This window comes from Mya arenaria, chromosome 15, assembly GCF_026914265.1.
Source record: "Mya arenaria isolate MELC-2E11 chromosome 15, ASM2691426v1".
Lineage (NCBI taxonomy): Eukaryota > Metazoa > Mollusca > Bivalvia > Myida > Myidae > Mya > Mya arenaria.
The window spans coordinates 37,935,142-37,960,372 of NC_069136.1; the positions used below are offsets into that span (position 1 = coordinate 37,935,142).

The window sequence follows — 25,231 nt, forward strand, 5'->3', positions numbered from 1 at the left end:
TTTGAATTGTTTCCTTGTGTTGCTAAAAAAGAAAGTTGCTTCTCAATGTGGTGTCGTACAATGAGACTATTTCGATGGAATTGATAAAGAAAACAATTATATAATCGTAACATCGAAAGCGTCAATGTCAAAGCCAACGTGTCAATGTGGAAATGTCATAGTCACTGTGCCAATGTCGAAATGACATAGCCAACGTGGCAATGTGGAAATGTCATATCCACTGTGTCAATGTCGAAATGTCATAGCCAACGTGACAATGTGGAAATGTCATATCCACTGTGTCAATATCGAAATGTCATAGCCATTATGTCAATGTCGAAATGTCATAGCCACTGTGTCAATGTCGAAATTTCAAAGCCGCTGTGCCATTTTCGAAATTTCCAAACAACTGTGTCAATGTCGAAATGTCAAAGCCAACGTGTCAATGTGGAAATATCATTGTTAACGTGTCAATGTCAAAATGTCATAGCAAACGTGTCAATGTGATAATGTCAAAGCCACTGTGCCAATGTCGAAATTTTAAAGCCAACGTGCCAATGTGAAAATGCCATAGCCATTGTGTCAATGTCGTAATGTTATAGTCAATGTCGAAATATTAAAGGCACTGTGTCAATGTCGAAATTTCAAAGCCAACGTGTCAATGTGGAAATGTCATAGACAAGTCTCAATGTCGGAATGTCATAGCCAACATTGCAATGTCGAAATGACAGAGTCAATGTCGAAATGTCATAGCCAACATGTCAATGTGGAAATGTCATTTCCACTGTGTCAATGTCGAAATATCATAGCCAACGTGTCAATGTCGAAATCTCAAAGCCTCTGTGACATTGTCGAAATTTCAAAGACCCTGTGTCAATGTCTAAATGTCAAAGCCAACGTGTCAATGTGGAAATGTCATAGCCAATGCGTCAATGTCGAAATGTTATGTCAACATGTCAATATCGAAACGTTATAGCCACTGTGTCAATGTCGAAATGTCATAGCCAACGTGTCAATGCCGAAATCTCAAAGTCACTGTGTCATTGTCAAAATTTAAAAGCCACTATGTCAATGTCTAAATGTCAAAGCCAACGTGTCAATGTGGAAATGTCATAGCCAATGTGTCAATGTCGAAATGTTATGTCAATATCGAAATGTTATAGCCACTGTGCCAATGTCGAAATGTCATAGCCAACGTGTCAATGTCGAAATATCAAAGCCACTGTGTCATTATCGAAATTTAAAAGCCACTGTGTCAATGTCTAAAATTCAAAGCCAACGTGTCAATGTGGAAATGTCATAGCCAACTAGTCAATGTCAAAATGTCATAGCAAACGTGTCAATGTCGAAATGTCAAAGTCACTGTGTTAATGTCGAAATTTTAAAGCCATCGTACCAATGTTGAAGTGCCATAGCCACTGTGTCGATGTCGTATTGTCATAGCCAACGTGTCAATATGGAAATGTCAAAGCCACTGTGCCAATGTCGTAATGTCATAGCCAACGTGTCAATGTCGTAATGTTATAGCCAACGTGCAATTGTGGAAATGCCAAAGCCACTGTGTCAATGTGGAAATGCCATAGCCAACGTGGCAATGTGGAAATGGGAAAAGCCACTGTGCCAATGCCGAAATTTCAAAGCCAACATGTCAATGTGGAAGTGTCACAGCCAAGTGTCAATGTCGAAATGTCATAGCCAGCATGTCAATGTCGAAATGTCAAAGTCAATGTCGAAATGTCATAGCCAACATGTCAATATGGAAATGCCATAGCCACTGTATTAATGTCGAAATGTCATAGCCACTGTGTCAATGTCAAAGCCATTGTGTCAATGTGGAAATATCATAGCCAATGTGTCAATGTCGAAATGTCATTGCCAACATGTCAATGTAAATTTTCATAACCAAAGTGTCAATGTCGAAATGTCATAGCCCACATGTCAATGTCGAAATGTCATAACCAAATTGCCAATGTCAATATGTCATAACCAAAGTGTCAAAATGATATAGCCAACGTATCAATCTCGACGTGTCGTTGCCAACATGTTTATGCTGAACTGTCACAGCCAACGTGTCAAAGTCGAATGGTCACAGCCGAAGTGCCAATGTCGAAATTTCATAGCCAACGTGTCAATATGAAAATGTATCCACCGAAGTGCCAATGTCATAATGTCATAGTGAAAAAGCCAGCGTGAAAATGTCATTGCCAATGTGTCAATATCGAACAGTCATAGCCAATGTGTCAATGTCGAAATATCACAACCAAGTTTTTTTAATGGCGAAATGTCACAGTCGAGGTACCAATGTCGAAACGCCATAGCTAATGTTTCAATGTCTGAATGACATTGCCAAGGTTTTAAAGTCTAAATGTAATAGCCATGGTTTCAATGTTATGCTCAAGTTTTCAATGTCGAAATGTTGGCTAAAGTGCCAACGTTAAAATGTCATAGTCAACGTGTTTATGTCGAAATTTCATAACCAACGTCTCAATATCGAAATGTCATAGCCAACGTTTCAATATCGAAATGCCATAGCCAAAGTTTCGAAGGTAGTATATAACGTAAGGCATATATGCGCGTATGCATATGTTAAACTTGAAGTGACAATGTCAAAGCCTATATAAGAATTAAAAAAAAAAACACACGCTGCTGCTGTTTCTTCTGCTGTATCTGATGCTTTTGCTGCCGCTGCGCTGCTGATGCTGCTGCTTCTACTGCTGCTGCTGCTGCTGCTGCTGCTGCTGCTGCTGCTGCTGCTGCTGCTGCTGCTGATGATGATGATGATGATGATGATGATGATGATGATGATGATGATGATGATGATGACTTTACTTTTATATCATACAATATATTTGTAATCAATCAAAGAATGTAAAATATATAAGATAATACATTTGTTGATTTATTTTTCTTTAAAATTGTTCCCCGAGATATATGTATGTTATTGTTCTCAACAATTGAATACTGATGCTTGTATTGTTGGGGTGCAAAGTAAAACGTTTGATAACTGATGCTTGTATTGTTGGGGTGCAAAGTAAAACGTTTGATAACTGATGCTTGTATTGTTGGGGTGCAAAGTAAAACGTTTGATAACTGATGTTTGTATTGTTGGGGTGCAAAGTGAAACGTTTGATAACTGATGCTTGTATTGTTGGGGTGCAAAATGAAACGTTTGATAACTGATGTTTGTATTGTTGGGGTGCAATGTGAAACGTTTGATAACTGATGTTTGTATTGTTGGGGTGCAATGTGAAACGTTTGATAACTGATGTTTGAATTGTTGGGGTGCAAAGTGAAACGTTTGATAACTGATGTTTGTATTGTTGGGGTGCAAAGTGAAACGTTTGATAACTGATGCTTGTATTGTTGGGGTGCAAAGTATATTTTTTTCTCGGTTTGTATTGAAAAGACTGTTTGCTTTGATTAGTATTAAAATATTGAAATAAAAATATGCAAATATTATTTGAATTGTTTCCTTGTGTTGCGAAAAAAGAAAGTTGCTTCTCAATGTGGTGTCGTACAATGAGACTATTTCGATGGAATTGATAAAGAAAACAATTATATAATCGTAACATCGAAAGCGTCAATGTCAAAGCCAACGTGTCAATGTGGAAATGTCATAGTCACTGTGCCAATGTCGAAATGACATAGCCAACGTGGCAATGTGGAAATGTCATATCCACTGTGTCAATGTCGAAATGTCATAGCCAACGTGACAATGTGGAAATGTCATATCCACTGTGTCAATATCGAAATGTCATAGCCATTATGTCAATGTCGAAATGTCATAGCCACTGTGTCAATGTCGAAATTTCAAAGCCGCTGTGTCATTTTCGAAATTTCCAAACAACTGTGTCAATGTCGAAATGTCAAAGCCAACGTGTCAATGTGGAAATATCATTGCTAACGTGTCAATGTCAAAATGTCATAGCAAACGTGTCAATGTGATAATGTCAAAGCCACTGTGCCAATGTCGAAATTTTAAAGCCAACGTGCCAATGTGAAAATGCCATAGCCATTGTGTCAATGTCGTAATGTTATAGCAAACGTGTCAATGTTGAAATATTTAAGGCACTGTGCCAATGTCGAAATTTTAAAGCCAACGTGCCAATGTGAAAATGCCATAGCCATTGTGTCAATGTCGTAATGTTATAGCCAACGTGTCAATGTCGAAATATTAAAGGCACTGTGTCAATGTCGAAATTTCAAAGCCAACGTGTCAATGTGGAAATGTCATAGACAAGTCTCAATGTCGGAATGTCATAGCCAACATTGCAATGTCGAAATGACAGAGTCAATGTCGAAATGTCATAGCCAACATGTCAATGTGGAAATTTCATAGCCAATGTGTCAATGTCGAAATGTCATTTCCACTGTGTCAATGTCGAAATATCATAGCCAACGTGTCAATGTCGAAATCTCAAAGCCTCTGTGACATTGTCGAAATTTCAAAGACCCTGTGTCAATGTCTAAATGTCAAAGCCAACGTGTCAATGTGGAAATGTCATAGCCAATGCGTCAATGTCGAAATGTTATGTCAACATGTCAATATCGAAACATTATAGCCACTGTGCCAATGTCGAAATGTCATAGCCAACGTGTCAATGCCGAAATCTCAAAGTCACTGTGTCATTGTCAAAATTTAAAAGCCACTATGTCAATGTCTAAATGTCAAAGCCAACGTGTCAATGTGGAAATGTCATAGCCAATGTGTCAATGTCGAAATGTTATGTCAATATCGAAATGTTATAGCCACTGTGCCAATGTCGAAATGTCATAGCCAACGTGTCAATGTCGAAATATCAAAGCCACTGTGTCATTATCGAAATTTAAAAGCCACTGTGTCAATGTCTAAAATTCAAAGCCAACGTGTCAATGTGGAAATGTCATAGCCAACTAGTCAATGTCAAAATGTCATAGCAAACGTGTCAATGTCGAAATGTCAAAGTCACTGTGTTAATGTCGAAATTTTAAAGCCAACGTACCAATGTTGAAGTGCCATAGCCACTGTGTCGATGTCGTATTGTCATAGCCAACGTGTCAAAATGGAAATGTCAAAGCCACTGTGCCAATGTCGTAATGTCATAGCCAACGTGTCAATGTCGTAATGTTATAGCCAACGTGCAATTATGGAAATGCCAAAGCCACTGTGTCAATGTGGAAATGTCATAGCCAACGTGGCAATGTGGAAATGGGAAAAGCCACTGTGCCAATGCCGAAATTTCAAAGCCAACATGTCAATGTGGAAGTGTCACAGCCAAGTGTCAATGTCGAAATGTCATAGCCAGCATGTCAATGTCGAAATGTCAAAGTCAATGTCGAAATGTCATAGCCAACATGTCAATATGGAAATGCCATAGCCACTGTATTAATGTCGAAATGTCATAGCCACTGTGTCAATGTCAAAGCCATTGTGTCAATGTGGAAATATCATAGCCAATGTGTCAATGTCGAAATGTCATTGCCAACATGTCAATGTAAATTTTCATAACCAAAGTGTCAATGTCGAAATGTCATAGCCCACATGTCAATGTCGAAATGTCATAACCAAATTGCCAATGTCAATATGTCATAACCAAAGTGTCAAAATGATATAGCCAACGTATCAATCTCGACGTGTCGTTGCCAACATGTTTATGCTGAACTGTCACAGCCAACGTGTCAAAGTCGAATGGTCACAGCCGAAGTGCCAATGTCGAAATTTCATAGCCAACGTGTCAATATGAAAATGTATCCACCGAAGTGCCAATGTCATAATGCCATAGTGAAAAAGCCAGCGTGAAAATGTCATTGCCAATGTGTCAATGTCGAACAGTCATAGCCAATGTGTCAATGTCGAAATATCACAACCAAGTTTTTTTAATGGCGAAATGTCACAGTCGAGGTACCAATGTCGAAACGCCATAGCTAATGTTTCAATGTCTGAATGACATTGCCAAGGTTTTAAAGTCTAAATGTAATAGCCATGGTTTCAATGTTATGCTCAAGTTTTCAATGTCGAAATGTTGGCTAAAGTGCCAACGTTAAAATGTCATAGTCAAAGTGTTTATGTCGAAATTTCATAACCAACGTCTCAATATCGAAATGTCATAGCCAACGTTTCAATATCGAAATGTCATAGCCAAAGTTTCGAAGGTAGTATATAACGTAAGGCATATATGCGCGTATGCATATGTTAAACTTGAAGTGACAATGTCAAAGCCTATATAAGAATTTTAAAAAAAAACACACGCTGCTGCTGTTTCTTCTGCTGTATCTGATGCTTTTGCTGCCGCTGCGCTGCTGATGCTGCTGCTTCTACTGCTGCTGCTGCTGCTGCTGCTGCTGCTGCTGCTGCTGCTGCTGCTGCTGCTGCTGATGATGATGATGATGATGATGATGATGATGATGATGATGATGATGATGATGATGATGATGATGATGATGATGATGATGATGATGATGATGATGATGACTTTACTTTTATATCATACAATATATTTGTAATCAATCAAAGAATGTAAAATATATAAGATAATACATTTGTTGATTTATTTTTCTTTAAAATTGTTCCCCGAGATATATGTATGTTATTGTTCTCAACAATTGAATACTGATGCTTGTATTGTTGGGGTGCAAAGTAAAACGTTTGATAACTGATGCTTGCATTGTTGGGGTGCAAAGTAAAACGTTTGATAACTGATGTTTGTATTGTTGGGGTGCAAAGTGAAACGTTTGATAACTGATGCTTGTATTGTTGGGGTGCAAAATGAAACGTTTGATAACTGATGTTTGTATTGTTGGTGTGCAATGTGAAACGTTTGATAACTGATGTTTGTATTGTTGGGGTGCAATGTGAAACGTTTGATAACTGATGTTTGAATTGTTGGGGTGCAAAGTGAAACGTTTGATAACTGATGTTTGTATTGTTGGGGTGCAAAGTGAAACGTTTGATAACTGATGCTTGTATTGTTGGGGTGCAAAGTGAAACGTTTGATAACTAATGTTTGTATTGTTCGGGTGCAATGTGAAACGTTTGATAACTGATGCTTATATTGTTGGGGTGCAAAGTGAAACGTTTGATAACTGATGCTTGTATTGTTGGGGTGCAAAGTGAAACATTTGATAACTGATGCTTGTATTGTTGGGGTGCAAAGTGAAACGTTTGATAACTGATGCTTGTATTGTTGGGGTGCTATGTGAAACGTTTGATAACTGATGCTTATATTGTTGGGGTGCAAAGTGAAACGTTTGATAACTGATGCTTGTATTGTTGGGGTGCAAAGTGAAACGTTTGATAACTGATGCTTGTATTGTTGGGGTGCAAAGTGAAACGTTTGATAACTGATGCTTGTATTGTTGGGGTGCAAAGTGAAACGTTTGATAACTGATGATTGTATTGTTGGGATGCAAATTGAAACGTTTGATAACTAATGTTTGTATTGTTTGGGTGCAAAGTGAAACGTTTGATAACTGATGCTTGTATTGTTGAAGTGCAAAGTGAAACTTTTGATTTTAGAATAATCTGACAAGTTTACTTATTAGCATGCTTACTTTAGTTTATGTAAACCTTAATGTGTAGCTCAAGAAACATACATCCAAACAGGCTATATATCTAACACAAAGTCGCTATCTTATTTAATTATCTGCTGTTATCATATAATTCTATCAAATAAAATTAAATTCGTTTGCAAAAATTATTTGATTAAAATAGTCATAGTTTGATTTAAAATCGTGCATGTTTTAATACGTTTTGAAAACGTTCATTTCTCAAAGAATATGTAGATCAATAATTGAAAGAAAACAATGAATTGAACTCAAATACATTTATGGCTGTGTGATATTTTGGAATCTTGGGATCAACATCTTTTTTGATAGAATGATCTTAAAAGGTATTAAACATATATAATTTTGATTTTCTTCTGTTTTCATGCCATCTGGATAATGATTAAGACTAAGATAGAGGTTTGACTGACGTATTTTCCTGATATTGGAGCCAGGTCTTTACTTATGTATGGATCATTTTTAAAAAAGGCGTTATGCGAAGTGTTTTACACGTGCATGAAACCGTGTGTATGTGCCTTCAAACTTTAGATAAAGAATTGATATATCATCAGCTCGTGTGTATGTGCCTTTAAACTTCAGATAAAGAATTGATATATCATCAGCAAGTGTGTATGCGCCTTTAACCTCCAAATAAAGAAATGATACATTATCAGCTCGTGTGCATGTGTCTTTAACCTTCAGATAAAGAAATGATACATTATCAGCACGTTTGCATGTGCCTTTAACCTTTAGACTTTAACCTTCAGATAAAGAAATGATACATTATCAGCACGTGTATATGTGTCTTTAACCTTCAGAAAAAATGTACAGGTCCAGCTCGTGTGCATGTGCCTTTTACCTTCAGATAAAGAAATGATGCATCATCAGCTCGTGTATATGTGCCTTTTACCTTCAGATAAAGAAATGATACATCATCAGCTCGTGTATATGCGTCTTTAACCTTCAGATAAAGTAATGATGCATCATCAGCTCGTGTATATGTGCCTTTTACCTTCAGATAAAGAAATGATACATCATCAGCTCGTGTATATGTGCCTTTTACCTTCAGATAAAGTAATGATGCATCATCAGCTCGTGTATATGTGCCTTTTACCTTCAGATAAAGAAATGATACATCATCAGCTCGTGTATATGTGTCTTTTACCTTCAGATAAAGTAATGATGCATCATCAGCTCGTGTATATGTGCCTTTTACCTTCAGATAAAGAAATGATACATCACCAGCACGTGTGCATGTGTCTTTAACCTTCAGATAAAGTAATGATACATCATCAGCTCGTGTATATGTGCCTTTTGCCTTCAGATAAAGAAATGATGCATCATCAGCACGTGTGTATTTGCCTTTAACCTCCAGATAAAGAAATGATACATCATCAGCTCGTGTATAATTATGTGCCTTTAACCTTCAGATAAAGAAATGATACATCATCAGCTCGTGTATATGTGCCTTTAACCTTCAGATAAAGAAATGATACACGTTCAGCTCGTGTATATGTGCTTTTATCCTTCAGATAAAGAAATGATACATCACCAGCACGTGTGTATGTGCCTTTATCCTTCAGATAAAGAAACGATACATCACCAGCACGTGTGCATGTGCCTTTATCCTTCAGATAAAGAAACGATACATCACCAGCACGTGTGCATGTGCCTTTATCCTTCAGATAAAGAAACGATACATCACCAGCACGTGTGCATGTGCCTTTATCCTTCAGATAAAGAAATGATACATCATCAGCTCGTGTGTATGTGCTTTTAACATTCAGATAAAGAAACGATACATCATCAGCTAGTGTTTATGTGAAGGAAATAGTCCATCATAATTCTAATTATACCAAAACTATGTGAGTGGGCCTTTAATAACACAACAATAGATTAGTGTTTGTCTACGCGGGATTGCAATAGATACGGCAGTCTAGCTAGCTGGTAAAGGTCCAGGTATCGAGTACATGGTCAACAGTCGAGGCTCTAAACCCGACTGTAAACATAACGATTACATATTGATAAAGCCCGACTTTTAAAGATGTACTATTACTCCCAAATAAGATATAACACATTTAATACAATTGTTGTAATATACCAAAAAGAATTTATAAAGGTCAATATTAATGGTGCTTATGGGGATATCGAGATTAATTTATAAGAAAGGTGAAGCAAAAACACGGTATTTCTACCTTCTGAAACGATAGAAGATCGCAGTTAATCTTTTAGCATTCACCAATCATTTAATTGTCTTGCGTTTTCAGCTATTAAATGCACGGTTATAATACTGCTAGCAGTAATTAATTATTTTCCATTAATGCATTATTTAGTAATCACATGTAGTTGAGGTTTATCACTCAAAATTGTATGTTATACATGTGTATGTATTGATTTTGAATAAGAGTGTCACTTTAAAGCATTTGTTAATAATGTATCGCGTGTGGATCTGTTATGGTATATCTTGTGGCTGCTATTGTTTCATTTCAGGGCTTTGTTTCAAGCAGATTCTATCACAGTGTGATCCAGTGATTCGGAACACTGGTTTGTGCCTATGTATTGATCCTGTGGAATAAGTTGTCACTTAAAAACATGTTTTCTTTTAGTGCAGTGAGCTGAATATTATTTTACAGAGTTTCGTTTCTTTCAAGATTTTGGAACAAACATTTACTACGTTTTAAGTTAGTTTTATTGTGTGTTTCTCTTCAATTAAACCGACTTACGTGTTTGGGATATTGTGTGAAAAGTTAAATGTGAGTTGGCGTGTTTTTGTTTTATTTCATTTCCTCTTTATATTTAAGCTGCACTCTCACAGATTGAACGTTTTGACAATTATTTTTATTATTTGTCTTAGAACGAGCCAGTTTTGCGAAAATGCATATAAACCAGTTATATTGGACTGTTGGCAAAAAATAGATCTCAGAATTTTATATTTAAGTTCAAAATTGTATGTTTTATGCATTTTTTTTAAACTGTTAGTAAGCCATAAAACATTAATTTTCGAACGGAAATATAAAAATCTGATCTTTTGTAAACAATGGTTTTTCATTGGTTTACAGATATTTACGCAAAAATGTGCTCTTTCCAAGACAAAAATAAAAAAGTTGTGAAAACGGTATATCTGTGAGAGTGCAGCTTTAAATTAAGTGTATATTGTAAATACATAATAGTTGCAACGTTTCGGGTTATATGTAATTTTACACTTTATGCACAACAAGGAATTTGATTTCTTGATGTTTGTATTTACATAAGTCTATTGTTGTATTGAATGGGATTGCATAATTATATGATGATGTTAAAATTCCCTGTTCGCACAGATATTCCCTTAATGATTTATTTGACGGTGAACTGTATACACAGACAGACATACAGATAGACAGATACAAAGACAGACAGAAGGACAGACAGACAGCAAGACAGACATAAAGACATATATAAAGACAGATATAAAGACATATAGACAGACAGACATATATAAAGACAAATATAATACAGACATACCGACATAAATACCGACAGACATACCGACAGACATACCGACCGACCGACGCGCGCGACCGACCGACGCTTGACCGACCGACCGACCGACGGACGGACGGACGCATGCTCTTACTTCGAAATAACTCACTGAATGAGAACCAAACAATGACTATATTTGGTGGTTGTAAGCTGCTTAATGGATTTACTGTTTCTTTTGAATGAGTATAATGAATAATGTTTCTTTGACTGGCCATCTCATTTGCGGAGGCAAAATCCTAAACACTAATGATACAAGGGATGCATTATAACACATTGTTACTAGTTTAACATGTTCAACGTTCCTGGAAATCGTACAGGAGTAATAAGGTTATACTTATAGTTTTTTGTTATTTTAAATCATTTGGCAAACAGCTATGGTGCTATATTTATCCCATAACTAATATACATCTAGAATGTAATACTACTTTGTCACCCATGCTTGAGTTATACATGCATGTATAATATTGATATAAAATTGAACCAGTCCTTAAAGGGACTGTGTCACAGATTGGCACCAAAAAAAGTTTTTTTCTGTAACGAATCTCAGGACAATTATCTAATAGAATGTGTTAAGCTTTGATATCATAATTGTAAAAAAGTACCAAAATGTAACAAAAAAATTGTGTCGGAGACCGGGTTCGAACCCTCGTCGCCAAAAATGAAGTCCAGTGTCTTACTCGCTGAGCTACAAAGGCTTATACTATTTGGGTGACATAATTAAGCTATACACCTACCTCGGTAATATCACGTGATAACACCGACTAGCCAATCACGCATAAGGAATGAATTCTACCTGGTAGACATACCCAGTAATCTATTTTAATGACAAAATACGAAAAAAACTGCTAAACTTCAGTTAGTAAGTTTCAATGCATTGTACACATCGATGCCAAGTTTATGTCAGTTTTCGACAATTTTCTATTTATTTCGCTATTTTATCATACGTAAGACAGCCCCTTTAATAATAAAGGCATTTTCATAGTCTTTGATAAGATTCACTTCCTTCCAGTAACAGTAAGTGTTATTAAAAAGTTAAAACAAACTTACCTTATTTCTCTCAATGTGTAGAAATGTAGAATTTATTTTATACTGAAACACAGTGTCGGTATTCACAAATCATCTTAAGTTATTTATTCACTCTTACTCCCAAATAAGATGTATCACAATTAATAGATTCAAGATTCAAACATATTTATTAAGTAACGTAAACATATTGTTTCTTGTTACATGATACGTTTAATTTACATCATATATCACGTGACATAATCATTTCTAATCAATTAATGCCATATTAAGTAAACAAATGAAAGAGAAAATTAATAAACATATGCATGCATAAATAACAATATCAAAAGAGGTTGGACTGGTACGTTATTTATCCAACAAAGAACAATTTAAATCCATTTATATTATTGCACTACATAATAGAATTGTTTTTATTTACCGAAAAGGATTAATAAATATCGAAAATAATGGTTGATATGAAGGATACCGTGTTTGAAAGAAAGTTGTAGAAAACACGGTGTTTCTACCTTATGAGACGGTAATTGATCACTGAAAATCTTTTAGGACCCACCGGTCATTTAATATGTGTGCGTTTTCAGCTATTAAATACATGGTTACAATCTTGTTGTCAGTAATTAATATTTTCCATTTAAACATTATTTATTAAGTATTTAATGGTTTATCACTTAAATTTTATGTTAATTAAACATGTGTACATATTGATTTTAAATACCAGTATCACTTTAAGCCTTTTCCTAATTTAAAAAGCGTACATGTCATACGATATCATTTGAATATATTTTCGTCTCATAACCGTAATTTTTTTCTTACTCCAATGTACAAAACTCTTAAAACTCATATATATTAATTCGACTATGATTTCTTAGGAAATTGACTTGAGGTGTTTTATTAACAAGCTCTCGTTTTTACATGTCAATGCAACATACAAATATTTTGTTTATCATAAAACAATATTAATCTTACACAAGTCAGCCACAAAATTATATGTAACACTCAACATAATGAACCTTTTGGTTAACAGTAAATCAGTGTGTGTATATATAAAGAAATACATATCTATACATCACCCAAATTATTACTTATTATCTTTACATATTATACCTAAATATTGACAACATTCTTGTTAATTTCATACACATTCACAATATTTATGTTACACGTAATAAATCTATCAATATACTAGTAACTTATGTTATAATTGTCACATACCATGTTGTTGTTTTTGGTTTCTATACATATTGTTGTAAGCTTTTTATGATTAAGTCGAATAAATGTTCTGTTCTGTTCTGTTATTTTAAATAATATCTTTATTTTAAACTGAATCTGAAACAATTTGCAAACTTTTTCATCAAATCTCTTTGTTTGTAACAACTTAATGATGCAGGCGACATCTTATTTTCGCGCGTTCAAATTGCAAATCAAACGACAATTAACGTCCGCGCTAATTCTCGCTATTTTCTTCTCAACTTAATTATTTTGAGAAGTCTCATTCAATTTAACGGAAACAACGGGAAAACACAATTTAAACAACAGCTTTAAGGGATATAAGTCATTTCGGAAATTGATGTTTGACGTTATCTGTCAATTTCATCTTTGACATCAATACTGACCAAATTGCAATTGTAACACTTGACGTTTTATCGTTACGGTGTTTAACGTCCCTTTGACGGTGAATGTAATCTGAAGTGTTTGACAATTTGTTTATAGAAATTTAAATTGTTTTAATCACCGAAATAGCATTTCGCATGATTACATGGTAAGAGAAACACGTGTTTTTATTACTGCGGTGTTTTAATTCTTAAAGCGGTTTTATACTGGATTATGATTATTATTTTTTTAGGAATTAAGAATGAACATATACAGGAAGTATATCGAATATTGTTTAAAATATTATTGTATAATCTCTTATTTGACAAATTATAACGATTTTAAGACGCAGCTGTGTATTGGATTATCGAAAGGTATTTAAAGTGCTCTAAATAGCGCACTTAAAGCAAATAATAACATTTGTGTCACAAGGTCGATCAGTAATTTAGTATTAAGTTGAAAATTGAAGATCAAACTGTATGAAAAGAGGGCGTTAGCGATTGAAGTTGAATTACATATCAAGACTAGTTTATTTTGCGGCTTTAAAAAGGAAAAAATATAACATTAATGTTCATTTCGAACAACTTCTTGTTTTCAACGATAGATATATCGTATATTGTGTAATTTATTTTCATCATAGTTTTACAATTATGATACAAGTTTTGTAATAAACTAAGCGATGTACGACAAGATGAATGTTTTCTTTAGCCAAAAGTAAACACGGAACACAATGAAATTATTATTTAAACAAGCTTTATTCAAAATATATGCACTTTCTATACGATATTTCTCAATATTTTTGATTGATTTTTTCAGTGAAAGTTAAATATCTACGCAGGCGGTTGGAAGAAAATTGAATGTGGACCATTTAGTAGAGGGAGCATTTAGCGCAGTGAATTAAGATTGAAAAGTGTGATAGGGCTTTTTAATAGCTCTATAATTTAGTCTATGGACAACTAAGCGGACCTTTTAAGGTGATCTGAATGGAATACTAAAAATATATAGTGGCTATTAATTCGTGTCGTAGTGAAAGTTGAGTTATTGAAGACACTGACCGATTGAAGAAGATAAAGCGATATATTCAAACGGGGACAAAAGGATATTGTTCAATTATTTATCGCCATTGGTCGTTGATAGACATCTGACCTCTGTTCTTGTGAAACTTGTGTGAATTTAAAACTGAAGTTATTTTGACAAACCTGGATGTGTTCAAATATTTAAGGTTTAAGACTCGGAGTGCTAAACAGTGTTACAATACTCAATGCACGTAATGGGGACGTAATGCGTTGACGTCAATATATGTACAGCAGCAGAGCTGAGTATGAGCGCCTTTGTTATGTGAAATCATAGAGACGTCCTTTGGAATGTATTAAATCATTATATCGTTAAATATATATATTATTACCGACCCCTCAAACTTGAGATAATTTGAGGTTAACAAAAAGTGACGTCAACGTGACGTAAATTCTGACGTGACGTGATGGAGACGTACTTGAAACGGACGTACAAGCAGAGAGTGGCGAAGGCCAGACGTGCGCAGGAGGAGACGGAGAGCTACCCATTTTGGGATTACAGGTAAATAATGAAAACCCTTTATAACTGTCTATCCAACAAGCTTCTGTCCGTCCATCCGAACGGTTGAACTTGTTCCGTCTAGCCAGTCTTTCTAGTTTTCTCTTCGTATTTCTGCAATTTGCATATTGACCTTAATAATCAGTGTTTTTGTGGATTAGTTATAAAGAGTTATTTTATAAGGGCTTATGCTGTGAACATTTTTTACAGACGTTCTATGGATGTGTGTTAAATTCTTGGTTGATGATCGGTCCCAAAAATCACGAAAATACTTAAGTCAAATCTCAATTTCAGACTCAACTCATTTTACCACATCACAGTAAAAGTTATTAAACCTCATTCATGCTTTAAAGCCTTTAAGAAGACGATTCTCTCATAGAATATGCTGATCAAAAACTTTTGGTCAAGATTCCGAAGAAAAACAAATCTACAGTATAAAATGTTATTGAATATTTCCCAATGTTAATAACAATTACCCAAGTATGTTTTTTGATCTAAAATAAGTTTTCTTTGAATTATTGACAAATCTGTTTTTTAACACATTCTATGAGTAAATATGTTTGTTTTTTTAAATATAACGAAACATGCAAGATTTTGAATTATAATTTGCTTAAATGTGGTAAATTGAGTTGAGCCTAAGGTTGAGATTTGACTTAAGTATTTTTTATTACATCGAAGCTGATAATGTTATGTAGGGTATTGTTTATTATATCATACACGATCAGATCTATAGAACACATTGTAAAAACAATAAATTTTTCAATGGTTTCGATAAAAAATAACGATCTTAAAAACAAAATCGAAAACAATTATTTTGTATTTGGGCGCTTATCGCATGAATGGTTACTTTGAAAAAAGACAATACCGAAAGACATTGACACTCATTCACAAGAGATAACAAGCGATAGTTATCGAAGTTTCAAGTTGATTAGAATCAGACATGTGCTTTTAGATGTCAGGACTTCTATCGATTACAAATTCTGAAGATGTATTTCTGAAGATGAAACGATCGATGGATTTTATCTGTAACATTCTGTAGGGATATTTCATAAATAGAATGAATCAAGCTGTTTGAATGAATATGGATACTTTTGTATAAATGCCATCACGCCATGCAGGATTCTGAAATTAAATATTGACTCGAGGATTTTATGCAGCTTGAAGAAAATCAAATACTTGGCAATGTATTGATACATTTAAAAGATCGCAGTCAATGGTCTTCTATGAATATTTCAATGTTTCCATTTTGCAATGTTTATGTACATCCATTTATTTAAATAATATTAGTTCTAAGTATAATAAAATCAGATAGTACACCTTTGAATGGTATCAATATGCAGCTGAGCACCCCCACACACACCTCACCACACACACACACCAGCCAATGAAAAAAGTTTACTTCAATTTTGTTAGAACAATGTGAAATGTTCGTACTCGACCATTAGGGAAGGGGCTCATGTAGAGGTACGCAATATCTGGGTGGGGCGGTAGGGGGAGAGGGGGAGGTAAACCTTTAATATGGGTACCAAACACCAAAAGGTTAGCTGACTGCTGTCTGTAATACCAAATATCTGACTTAAAGCCTGGCTTAATCAAAGCAGTCGAAGCGTATTTATACTTTTAATTTTACTTATCATAAACATATAATATTAAATGGTTGACATACTTGCTGTCATTCTGGAAAAGTTCAAAACAGGCTTTACTCAAACAGTCCGAGCTAGTAGTATTCATGTTAATTCTGTTTTTCACTATTTTGTCTCTATTATTTGTGTTCTGTTCTGTTCTGTTCCGGGTTTTCTTCCCATTGTGTTAATTCCTTTTCTATGCAACAATGCAGCACATGCTGACTATTTTTTTTTTGAATGGTAATAACCTCTTTTATAGTTTTTATTATAAATTAACAAAGGAATGTAATCTGAAACTTCATATTTGAACTCAATCAAGTTGTTTTGAGAACATAAGTTAAATATTATCGCATGAAAAATTGTCATAAATAAAGCCAATAGTAGGTATGTCACATTGTCAGATATGTTATATGATATGGTAAATACCATAATGAGGAATGTATAACATTATACGACAATATTACTGAAACTTAAGTGATACAATCTGCACTAGTATTGTTCAAATGTTCAAATGTTATTCAGTCAGAAAATGAAATGATTTTTTTGAAATGAAACGTTATTAATCTAATTTAAGTGTATTTTTCTGCTTAGGCCTAAACAAAAAAGCAATTGGTTCGGGTAACCCGACCCTATCTTCGAAATAGACGCCGACCCTACCGTTTTTATTGTCAGTTTTTTTAAGTATGTGTTAAACTTTGTAGTTTAAAACCTTTGAATCCTTATACAGAATATTACTTAAACAACATTCTCCATTGAGGACAATTACGTACAGACTAATAATAAAAAGCCTAGCTACTTTACCCTACCTGTTTTTGAAAAGGATGTAACCCTAACCAAACCATTATAATGTTTGGCCTCATGAGCTTGAATGACAGATTTAGAATGTTTTGTTTTCTTAAAAGTTTAATCAATTTAATGTTATCAGTATCTTTGTCGGTATTTAAAAACATCTTAAGTCATTTCCTAAGTTTAAGCATTCACTTGTCCTATAATATAATCAATTTAATAATATCTTAAATACTTTATCTTCATTCGTTGTATTGAATATATCTTTTTTTAAAAATGTTAAAAACACTGATTCTGTTTCTCTAACATGACAGTGAACAGTTTTATAGAATCGTTTTAAGTTAAGAAATAACTTAAGATGTTTTATGAATGCAGGCCCTGGGCTGGTATTCACAACGCATCTAAAGTCAGTTCCTAACTTAAGTTACTTTCTTATTTTACATATCTCATTGGGCGTATGATATAAAAACAATTCATAATGCTGAAAAACATTTTTTCATCGGCCATATTGAAAAGACATGCTTTAATGTTAAAAGCATTCATACAATTCTTTGAATTTGGCTATGAACATTTTTGTACAATCGATTTAAGTTAAGAAATAACTGAAGATATTTTATATTTTATGAATACCGGCCTGATCTACAATGTCCGGTAGATAGACTGTCAATCTTTTGTACAAAACATGTAGATTCAATAATTGCCCCCCCCCCCCCCCCTCCCAAAGATTTGTAATCTTATATCACATGTATGATAATCTTTAGATTTAGATATTAGATTGAGACAATGGTTTGTGGGACTATTTTTCACGTATACCGTGATATTTAGAGACGTAGAGTAAACAAACTCAGTCAGAATAATCGAAATATAAACAATAACCGATCGTAAAACAAACAATCTATTGACAGACTCAAGTGTATTGAAAAAATCTGTGTCCCATCAAATGTCTATACGTTTAACAAGCATTCTTAATTCCTTATGCACTTGACTTTGATTTATTTATGACGGCCGGCAAAATTGCTTATCACAGTTTTAGCCAATTTTCATCGGAATTTGGTGGAAACAAGCACTCTAAAAGGCATTGTTTGGAGATCTGCTCTCTGATTCTGTCAAATGATTATTTTGTGCCGGATTATAAAAACAGTTAAAGTGCTCTTAGTTTAATAGTTGTGTGTTCTTTTTATTATATAAAATGCATTGTAAGGAATTAAGCGAAGCTGTACGCTGTGCAGGCAGACAGGGGAAAACCGTGATTAAACTGTAGTCTAAATTTTATTATATAGGATGAGAATAAAAAAAAATCAGCTTCAAGTGACAATTTTTCAGCTGAATGTTAAAATAATTATTTGAATTAAGGTGAGTTACCGATAGTATATGTTTTTATTCTCGGAACTTATTACGCTTATAACTTTATCCTTTAAGATATATTTGTATAAATTATTACTGAATGTGGGTACCTAAACTTGCCTGAAAAAATAGCGAGACATCGGCTATGGTGTAAATGGAAGCCCCTGAATCACTTAATTTGAAAGGGACGCATACTTTTGTAGGACGTATAGGCACTTTATTTGGAAGGGATGGATACTTTTGTTCTGGACGTATCTTTCGTATAAATATATTTACACAAGTGTTTTATATATTGCAGGTCGCGGCGAGGCAGCGTGTCAGCATCCACTTCCGGTACATCGTCGTCTGGTTCCTCCTCATTTGACGGTAAGCATCCCTTCTAATGTCCCTATATCTCCATATATGTACCTGACCACCTGTATATACGGCGGTGTAAACAACCTCATACGGAGGGTAATCGCCCGACCCTGTCCGGTATGGAAATTAAGACAGGAACGTTGCATTTATTAGCCACGTTTTACTTAACTTTGTTAAACACGTCCGTATGTCCAGTGTAGTGAATTCGAAAACTGTACTTGTTTATTATCTTAACATAACCGATTCCATCCAAATAAACGACCTGATGAAATAAAATATCTTTATTTTTATACATCAAATACCTTAAAGCTGCACTCTCACAGAAATACCATTTTTACAACTTTTTTATTTTCTGTCTTGGAAAGAGCAATTTTTTTGCAAAAATGTATGCAAACCAAGTTTGCTGACAAAATAATCAGATCGTAGATTTTCATATTTCCGTTTGAAAATTAATGCTTTATGGCTGAAACCGTTCAAATGCATAAAACATTTTTTTAACTTAAATATGAAAATCTGCCATCTAATTTTTTGTCAGCAATTTTATATCACTGGTTTCCATGGATTTTCGCAAAAAATTGGCTCGTTCCAAGACAAAAAAATAAAAAAAGTTGTCAATGTAAGAGTGCAGCTTTAAGTTAAAATACATCGAATGTTGTATAAAATACTAATATACGGTAGTTCAGTGCGAATATATCTTATTAAAAGTGCACACACCCAGAAAACTCATAAAATAAGAATGAATTTGCGAATAATTGGTTCAAGCAACTATTCATTGAAGAAATCAGACACAATTATAGCGCTAATTTGTCAAATTGAAAACGCTGCTGGATCAAACAAAACGATATTTCGCAAAGGAACGTAAACTTAAAAATAAACTTTTGAGAAGTAGCAAATACATTGATTTACCGGCTGATCAAACATATTTTAAGTATATTTACATCGCATATTGCATTTGTATAAGTTTATAGCATGAAGTATAGTAAAAACACGACATCTTTAAGGTGGAGAAATAAAATTTTTGATTGATATACATGTTAATTTGACTATTATCGCTATTACACGAGTGAAAATGTTTTGTCTCGGGTGTGGTTTTCGAATTTTTAAAAAGAGAATGACAAATTTTGGCCAAGCTAAGACTCTGGTTTTTATTCAAAAGACCTTATTCAGGCTGTTGGATCATGTTTCAAAAATGCTATTTAAGAAGTCTTTATCATGAGCAATATCATTCGAGATTTCTATGCAAATCCACTTTTGCTAATCGGACATAAAATGACTGAAATCAGAGCTAGTCCAGTTTCTGTGCTTTACTTCAAAGGAAACAAGCCGGCACCACGTGTTACCCGCTGGGTTCCGTATTGATCCGATTTTTGAATCGGGTATTTCCGGTGATGAACGAATTGAATCGGATTGCGCTCGGCTTATATCACGGAAATCGCCGTGAATTTTCGATTGGAACGAAACATATAGGTGCCGAAATCTTCCGAACGCTACCGTAAAATACCGACAAATGCTGAATTCTCATTAATTCACTAATTGATCAAAGTATCACCGATAGCTGGAATCGAATTGATTTTTGTGCTTGAGCTCTTTAGATTGTTACAAAGACGTGAGGGTCCATATTTTGCAATTAAATATTTACAATGTCAATCTGTCATCGGCGTTGCTGTGAAAATGTCCTGTGTAAACTAATAGTGTTGAGAAATGGATGTTCGGAATGATTTGTAGTGCAAGATATTGCATATTTCTTATAGTGTGACCAAATTTAGCTACATGGATATGGATATATATAGCAATTATACAATGTTTAGTGAGTATTATATTGTAAGAATGATGTAATTGTTTAAGAATTTAATAAGTTACATATGCTTTATAAAATATGTAATATTTGTCACAAACTCTCAAGCGGAAAAATCAAAAAATACCTTAATCATGCATTGGGCGGTCATGTAAATGTATTTATAATTGATCAATTTTGTTCTTATACGTATGTTAACAATCTTCCTGTTTAAGATTTGTAATACATATTTCAACAATTTCGTTATGCCTATACTTACCAACTTTCGCTTATTTCAAAGGGTGCAGCCTGTCGTCCCTATCCTCCATCCGGTCAGCGGAGGCAACAGACGTTGGAAGCGCGGACTCGAGCTGCGCGAGCTCGGAGTCTGACGTCGTCATGGTGACCAGCGATCCCCGACGGCTTCAGCTCCACTTCCTGGTACACCAGCACGAGGTACGACCGTCCGACAGGGACATTCATGTTTATTTTCTATTAGACAAATTGTAAGACATAATTGCTCTCGTGTTGTGAGTGTCGTAATGTCATTCCGATGAACATATTTTTTTTTTAGACATGATGTGCATTTGCTAAACAGATAAAGGTCGTTTTGCTTTCTGGCTGTGCATGCTTAATTATTCCAAAAACGTTATAGTATAGTATAGTACAGTCGAACCCCGCTGGCTCGAACTCCGTCGAAAACACCTCGAGCATCGGAAAGTTCGAGTCAGGCGGAAATGCTTACATTCAGTAAAAGGAAATTGGTCCTTAAAATGTAGTTCGAGCCAACAAAAAAATCGAGCCATGCGATTTCGAGCCATCGGGGTTCGACTGTAATTTAGATTTGAATATTATCTGAGAAAAAAAACTGACTTTGTTTAAAATAAACCGGTAATCTCTAAACATTTTTAGGTTAAATACTAGTCTCTATTATTTGTTTAATTGGTCTCATGTACTTTTAGTATTGATTTTACAATTTCATTGGCAATTATGTTTAATACTGTTTATCTCCCCCTTTTTACAGGTGTTGCCGCTGGCAGAGCTGTACCGCCCGGTGGTGGACTGGGTGGACGCTGACCTCCATATATTCAAGGTCAGCTCCCCCACACACGACGATGACAACGTTAACCAGTCATTCAACCAGCCCCAGCGTGTCGCGCGCATGCCCAGCATTGCAGTCATGCTCTTCCTGAGCGAGGAAGGACCACTAGGGTATGAGCGGATACAGTCCGCGAAACGACGGTTTGAAAAACCGCCCTGGAGGTTTCACCATTCGGAACAAGTCGGTCAAGGAAAAATAAACTTGTATCCCTACAACAGTACGGACTACTTTTATACGTCAGAGGAGCTTCCGCTCTGGGCGCTACGAATGGTGCATTGTGGGAAGGAGTTTCTAAGAATAGTGCTATTTACCAGTGAAGAATCATGGAACGATATGATTGCGTTTTACAAGTTGATAATTGGTTTTGAACCGGACACAAGTAAAGACGATTTCTGTTTGTTTACAGTGTACTCTCGTGGCCATTATGACGTGCAACTCGCGTTGAAGAAGCTTAAGGGGGACACCTCACCACGTCCACTTAATTCCGTAAAACTACAATTTAGAGTGCCAGATGTTGGAAGTTTAGTCCCCCTGTTTCCCAATGTGTGCAAACCGGTCTCGGATAATGTTTGGGAAACGAAGGACCACGACGGCAACGTCATTACAATTGACGTCACAGGCAAACCTCGGCCTACGTCATCGACACCAACAGACAGTCGAAACGTGACGTCACATTCGAGATCGTCATCACGTTCATCACGATCATCCCGAACATCAAACGGTTCCACAAATTCGGAACACTCGGACAACAAATCCGTGCAATCATTGACATCAGTGACGTCATCATCTATATCGTCATCGATGACGTCAGTTTCTAGTGACAGATCGACGTCAAGTTTTGCGATTAGTGTGACGTCACGGGATTCTGAGGACGTTCCCCCAAAGTTACCACCGAGGGTACCTCTGAGAAAGGCTCCTCCGCGACCACCGAAATTACTTCCGAAACCGAAAGAGTGCTTAGCCTCGCTTCAGGGCTTTTATGTCTAACAAAATATGTATTGTATACTTAAAATTTTATTTCACTAAAGATCTGGCCCCTATTTCACGAAACTTCTTAAGTCTATTATAACCGAATAAAGCTAAGCTCACTATTTTTGTTTTTCTATAATTTGTGTTATTTAAGTTACTTTTTTTTAGGATTTTTAGACTTTAAATAGTAAAAATCTTTATGCTATTCACAATAAACCGTTTTTACTTAATCAAAACCAAATTTAAGGATGTATTACATTATTGAAATAAGCTACTTAAACCTGTTAACTTTAAGAAGTTTCGAGAAATTGGGGCCAGGTCATGAAATGTTTATTTATGTACGAAATTACATTCTGTTGTTTTCTGAATGGTTCCATTCGTATTTTTTCAATTGAAATGTGTCATATAAACATAATACGTAAATATGGATTTATATAAACACCACTAAACATTTTTATCTAAAAATATATGTTGAACATAATTATATATTTATAAATTGTTGAGAGATATTATTTATACTTGTTGTTTGTTACGTATTGTAAATAAGATTTGATACATGTAATGCAGTGACGTTTTGTATGTATATGAGATTATAATTATACTATCTGTAATTATATATGATATTTCTGTACTTTCGCCAATACGAATGCAGAATTGGGAGAAATTACTTGCTAGAAAATGTGAAAAAACACAATAATAAAAATATCAAAATAAAGTTAAATTGTTTGTTTTTATTGAAACTTACACATGTAATATTAATTCTACCTCATGTACAAGGTTTGGAATCACGTGACTTCAATGGGCTTTTAACAAAGGTCACCACGGGTCACCATGGACTTCCACACGTGTGAAATAGATGTGCTTGTATTTCAATGATTAATAATTTTAGCATTGCATCCTTTTACAAAATTCCGTCAAGTTGAAATTTTGGTCAAGGATTGCCTCATTAAAAACAAGCAAATCTTAAATACTTCACACGTTTAGAAGCAGAAAATAACATAGTCTTTTATAGGCTGAGAAATGTGTTCATATCTTTTCTGTCAAAAAAGTTATGTAGAAATATACGTCACTAACTTGTTTGTTTACATCGCTTGTGACCCGTGGTGACCAATGTGAGAACCCCTTTGAAATCACGTGATTCCTCACTCTGATTTATGATCTGGTGTCTTTTGGACTTGGCGAACTCAGGGTAAATATAACACATTTGTTGTTTGCCGGGCTGTCGACATACGGTGTTGCATTTATTTTCACTAAATAACTAGTTATGAATGGCGTATAATGCTGAATAATTGTATGAACCAAGTTCATGTGAAGACGTAGACATGGGGGTCAAGGTCGATGTAACTTGGTATGTGGCAAGTTTATGTGAAGACGTAGACATGGGGTCAAGGTCGATGTAACTTGGTATGTGGCAATTCATGTGAAGACGTAGACATGGGGTCAAGGTCGATGTAACTTGGTATGTGGCAAGTTCATGTGAAGGCGTAGACATGGGGGTCAAGGTCGATGTAACTTGGTATGCGGCAAGTTCATGTGAAGACTTAGACATGGGGTCAAGGTTGATGTAGGCTTCAATTCCAAGTCTTATGTAAATTTTGATGGTAAATTTGTCTGCAAATATCCAAATGAATAGTGCTTAGGTCACATTTAGATAATCTGGACATATCATATGGACAACAATTAAGGGACGTTGCCAATTGAAGCTTGTCGTTAGATAACAGAAATTTCGCCTTAGGGTTGTTGCAAGCTGGGATATGTGTATCTGACTTCGCATGTAAATTTGGAGTTCATGAATGAGCTGTTTTTCGTCTGCAAGCCCGATTCCAAGAAACGGGCAGCGTTATGGACAGGCAGCGGTCAGTAAGAACTCGTAAAACGACGCCACGCGAAGATCGGTATATTGTGACGTCATATTGACGTCATCGTTTCATGGTCGCCCAAAAGCTTGCGGTCGACTAAAAAACTGTCACAGAAACAATTCTTCAATTTTAAGGACCTGTAACCGCCTAAAGGTCGCGCAACTTCGTGCTCGTCGCCCTTACACCGACATACCGTTGACTGCACGTCACC

General features: G+C 35.1%; 1 protein-coding gene across 2 annotated transcripts; it reads left to right on the forward strand.

Annotated features, from left to right (window-relative positions):
* The first annotated feature begins 10,114 nt into the window (after positions 1-10,114).
* On the forward strand, positions 10,115-23,857 carry LOC128220416 (protein FAM124A-like). Of its 2 annotated transcripts, XM_052928795.1 has the most exons (5): positions 10,115-10,253; positions 14,449-15,207; positions 19,258-19,325; positions 21,392-21,546; positions 22,115-23,857. In XM_052928795.1, the coding sequence occupies exons 2-5, from the start codon at positions 15,113-15,115 to the stop codon at positions 23,177-23,179; spliced, it is 1,383 nt and encodes a 460-aa protein (XP_052784755.1). In that variant the 5' UTR covers positions 10,115-10,253; positions 14,449-15,112; the 3' UTR covers positions 23,180-23,857. The 2 variants fall into 2 exon arrangements, with proteins under 2 accessions (XP_052784755.1, XP_052784756.1); XM_052928796.1 differs by lacking the exons at positions 10,115-10,253; positions 14,449-15,207 and adding an exon at positions 18,668-18,968.
* The last annotated feature ends 1,374 nt before the right edge of the window (positions 23,858-25,231 follow it).

Coding starts and splice junctions, on each gene's coding strand:
- LOC128220416 (XM_052928795.1), top strand. CDS start 15,113: ATGGAGACGTACTTGAAACGGACGTACAAGCAGAGAGTGGCGAAGGCC. Junction 15,208..19,257: donor TACCCATTTTGGGATTACAG/GTAAATAATGAA, acceptor TATATATTGCAG/GTCGCGGCGAGGCAGCGTGT. Junction 21,547..22,114: donor TCCTGGTACACCAGCACGAG/GTACGACCGTCC, acceptor CCCTTTTTACAG/GTGTTGCCGCTGGCAGAGCT.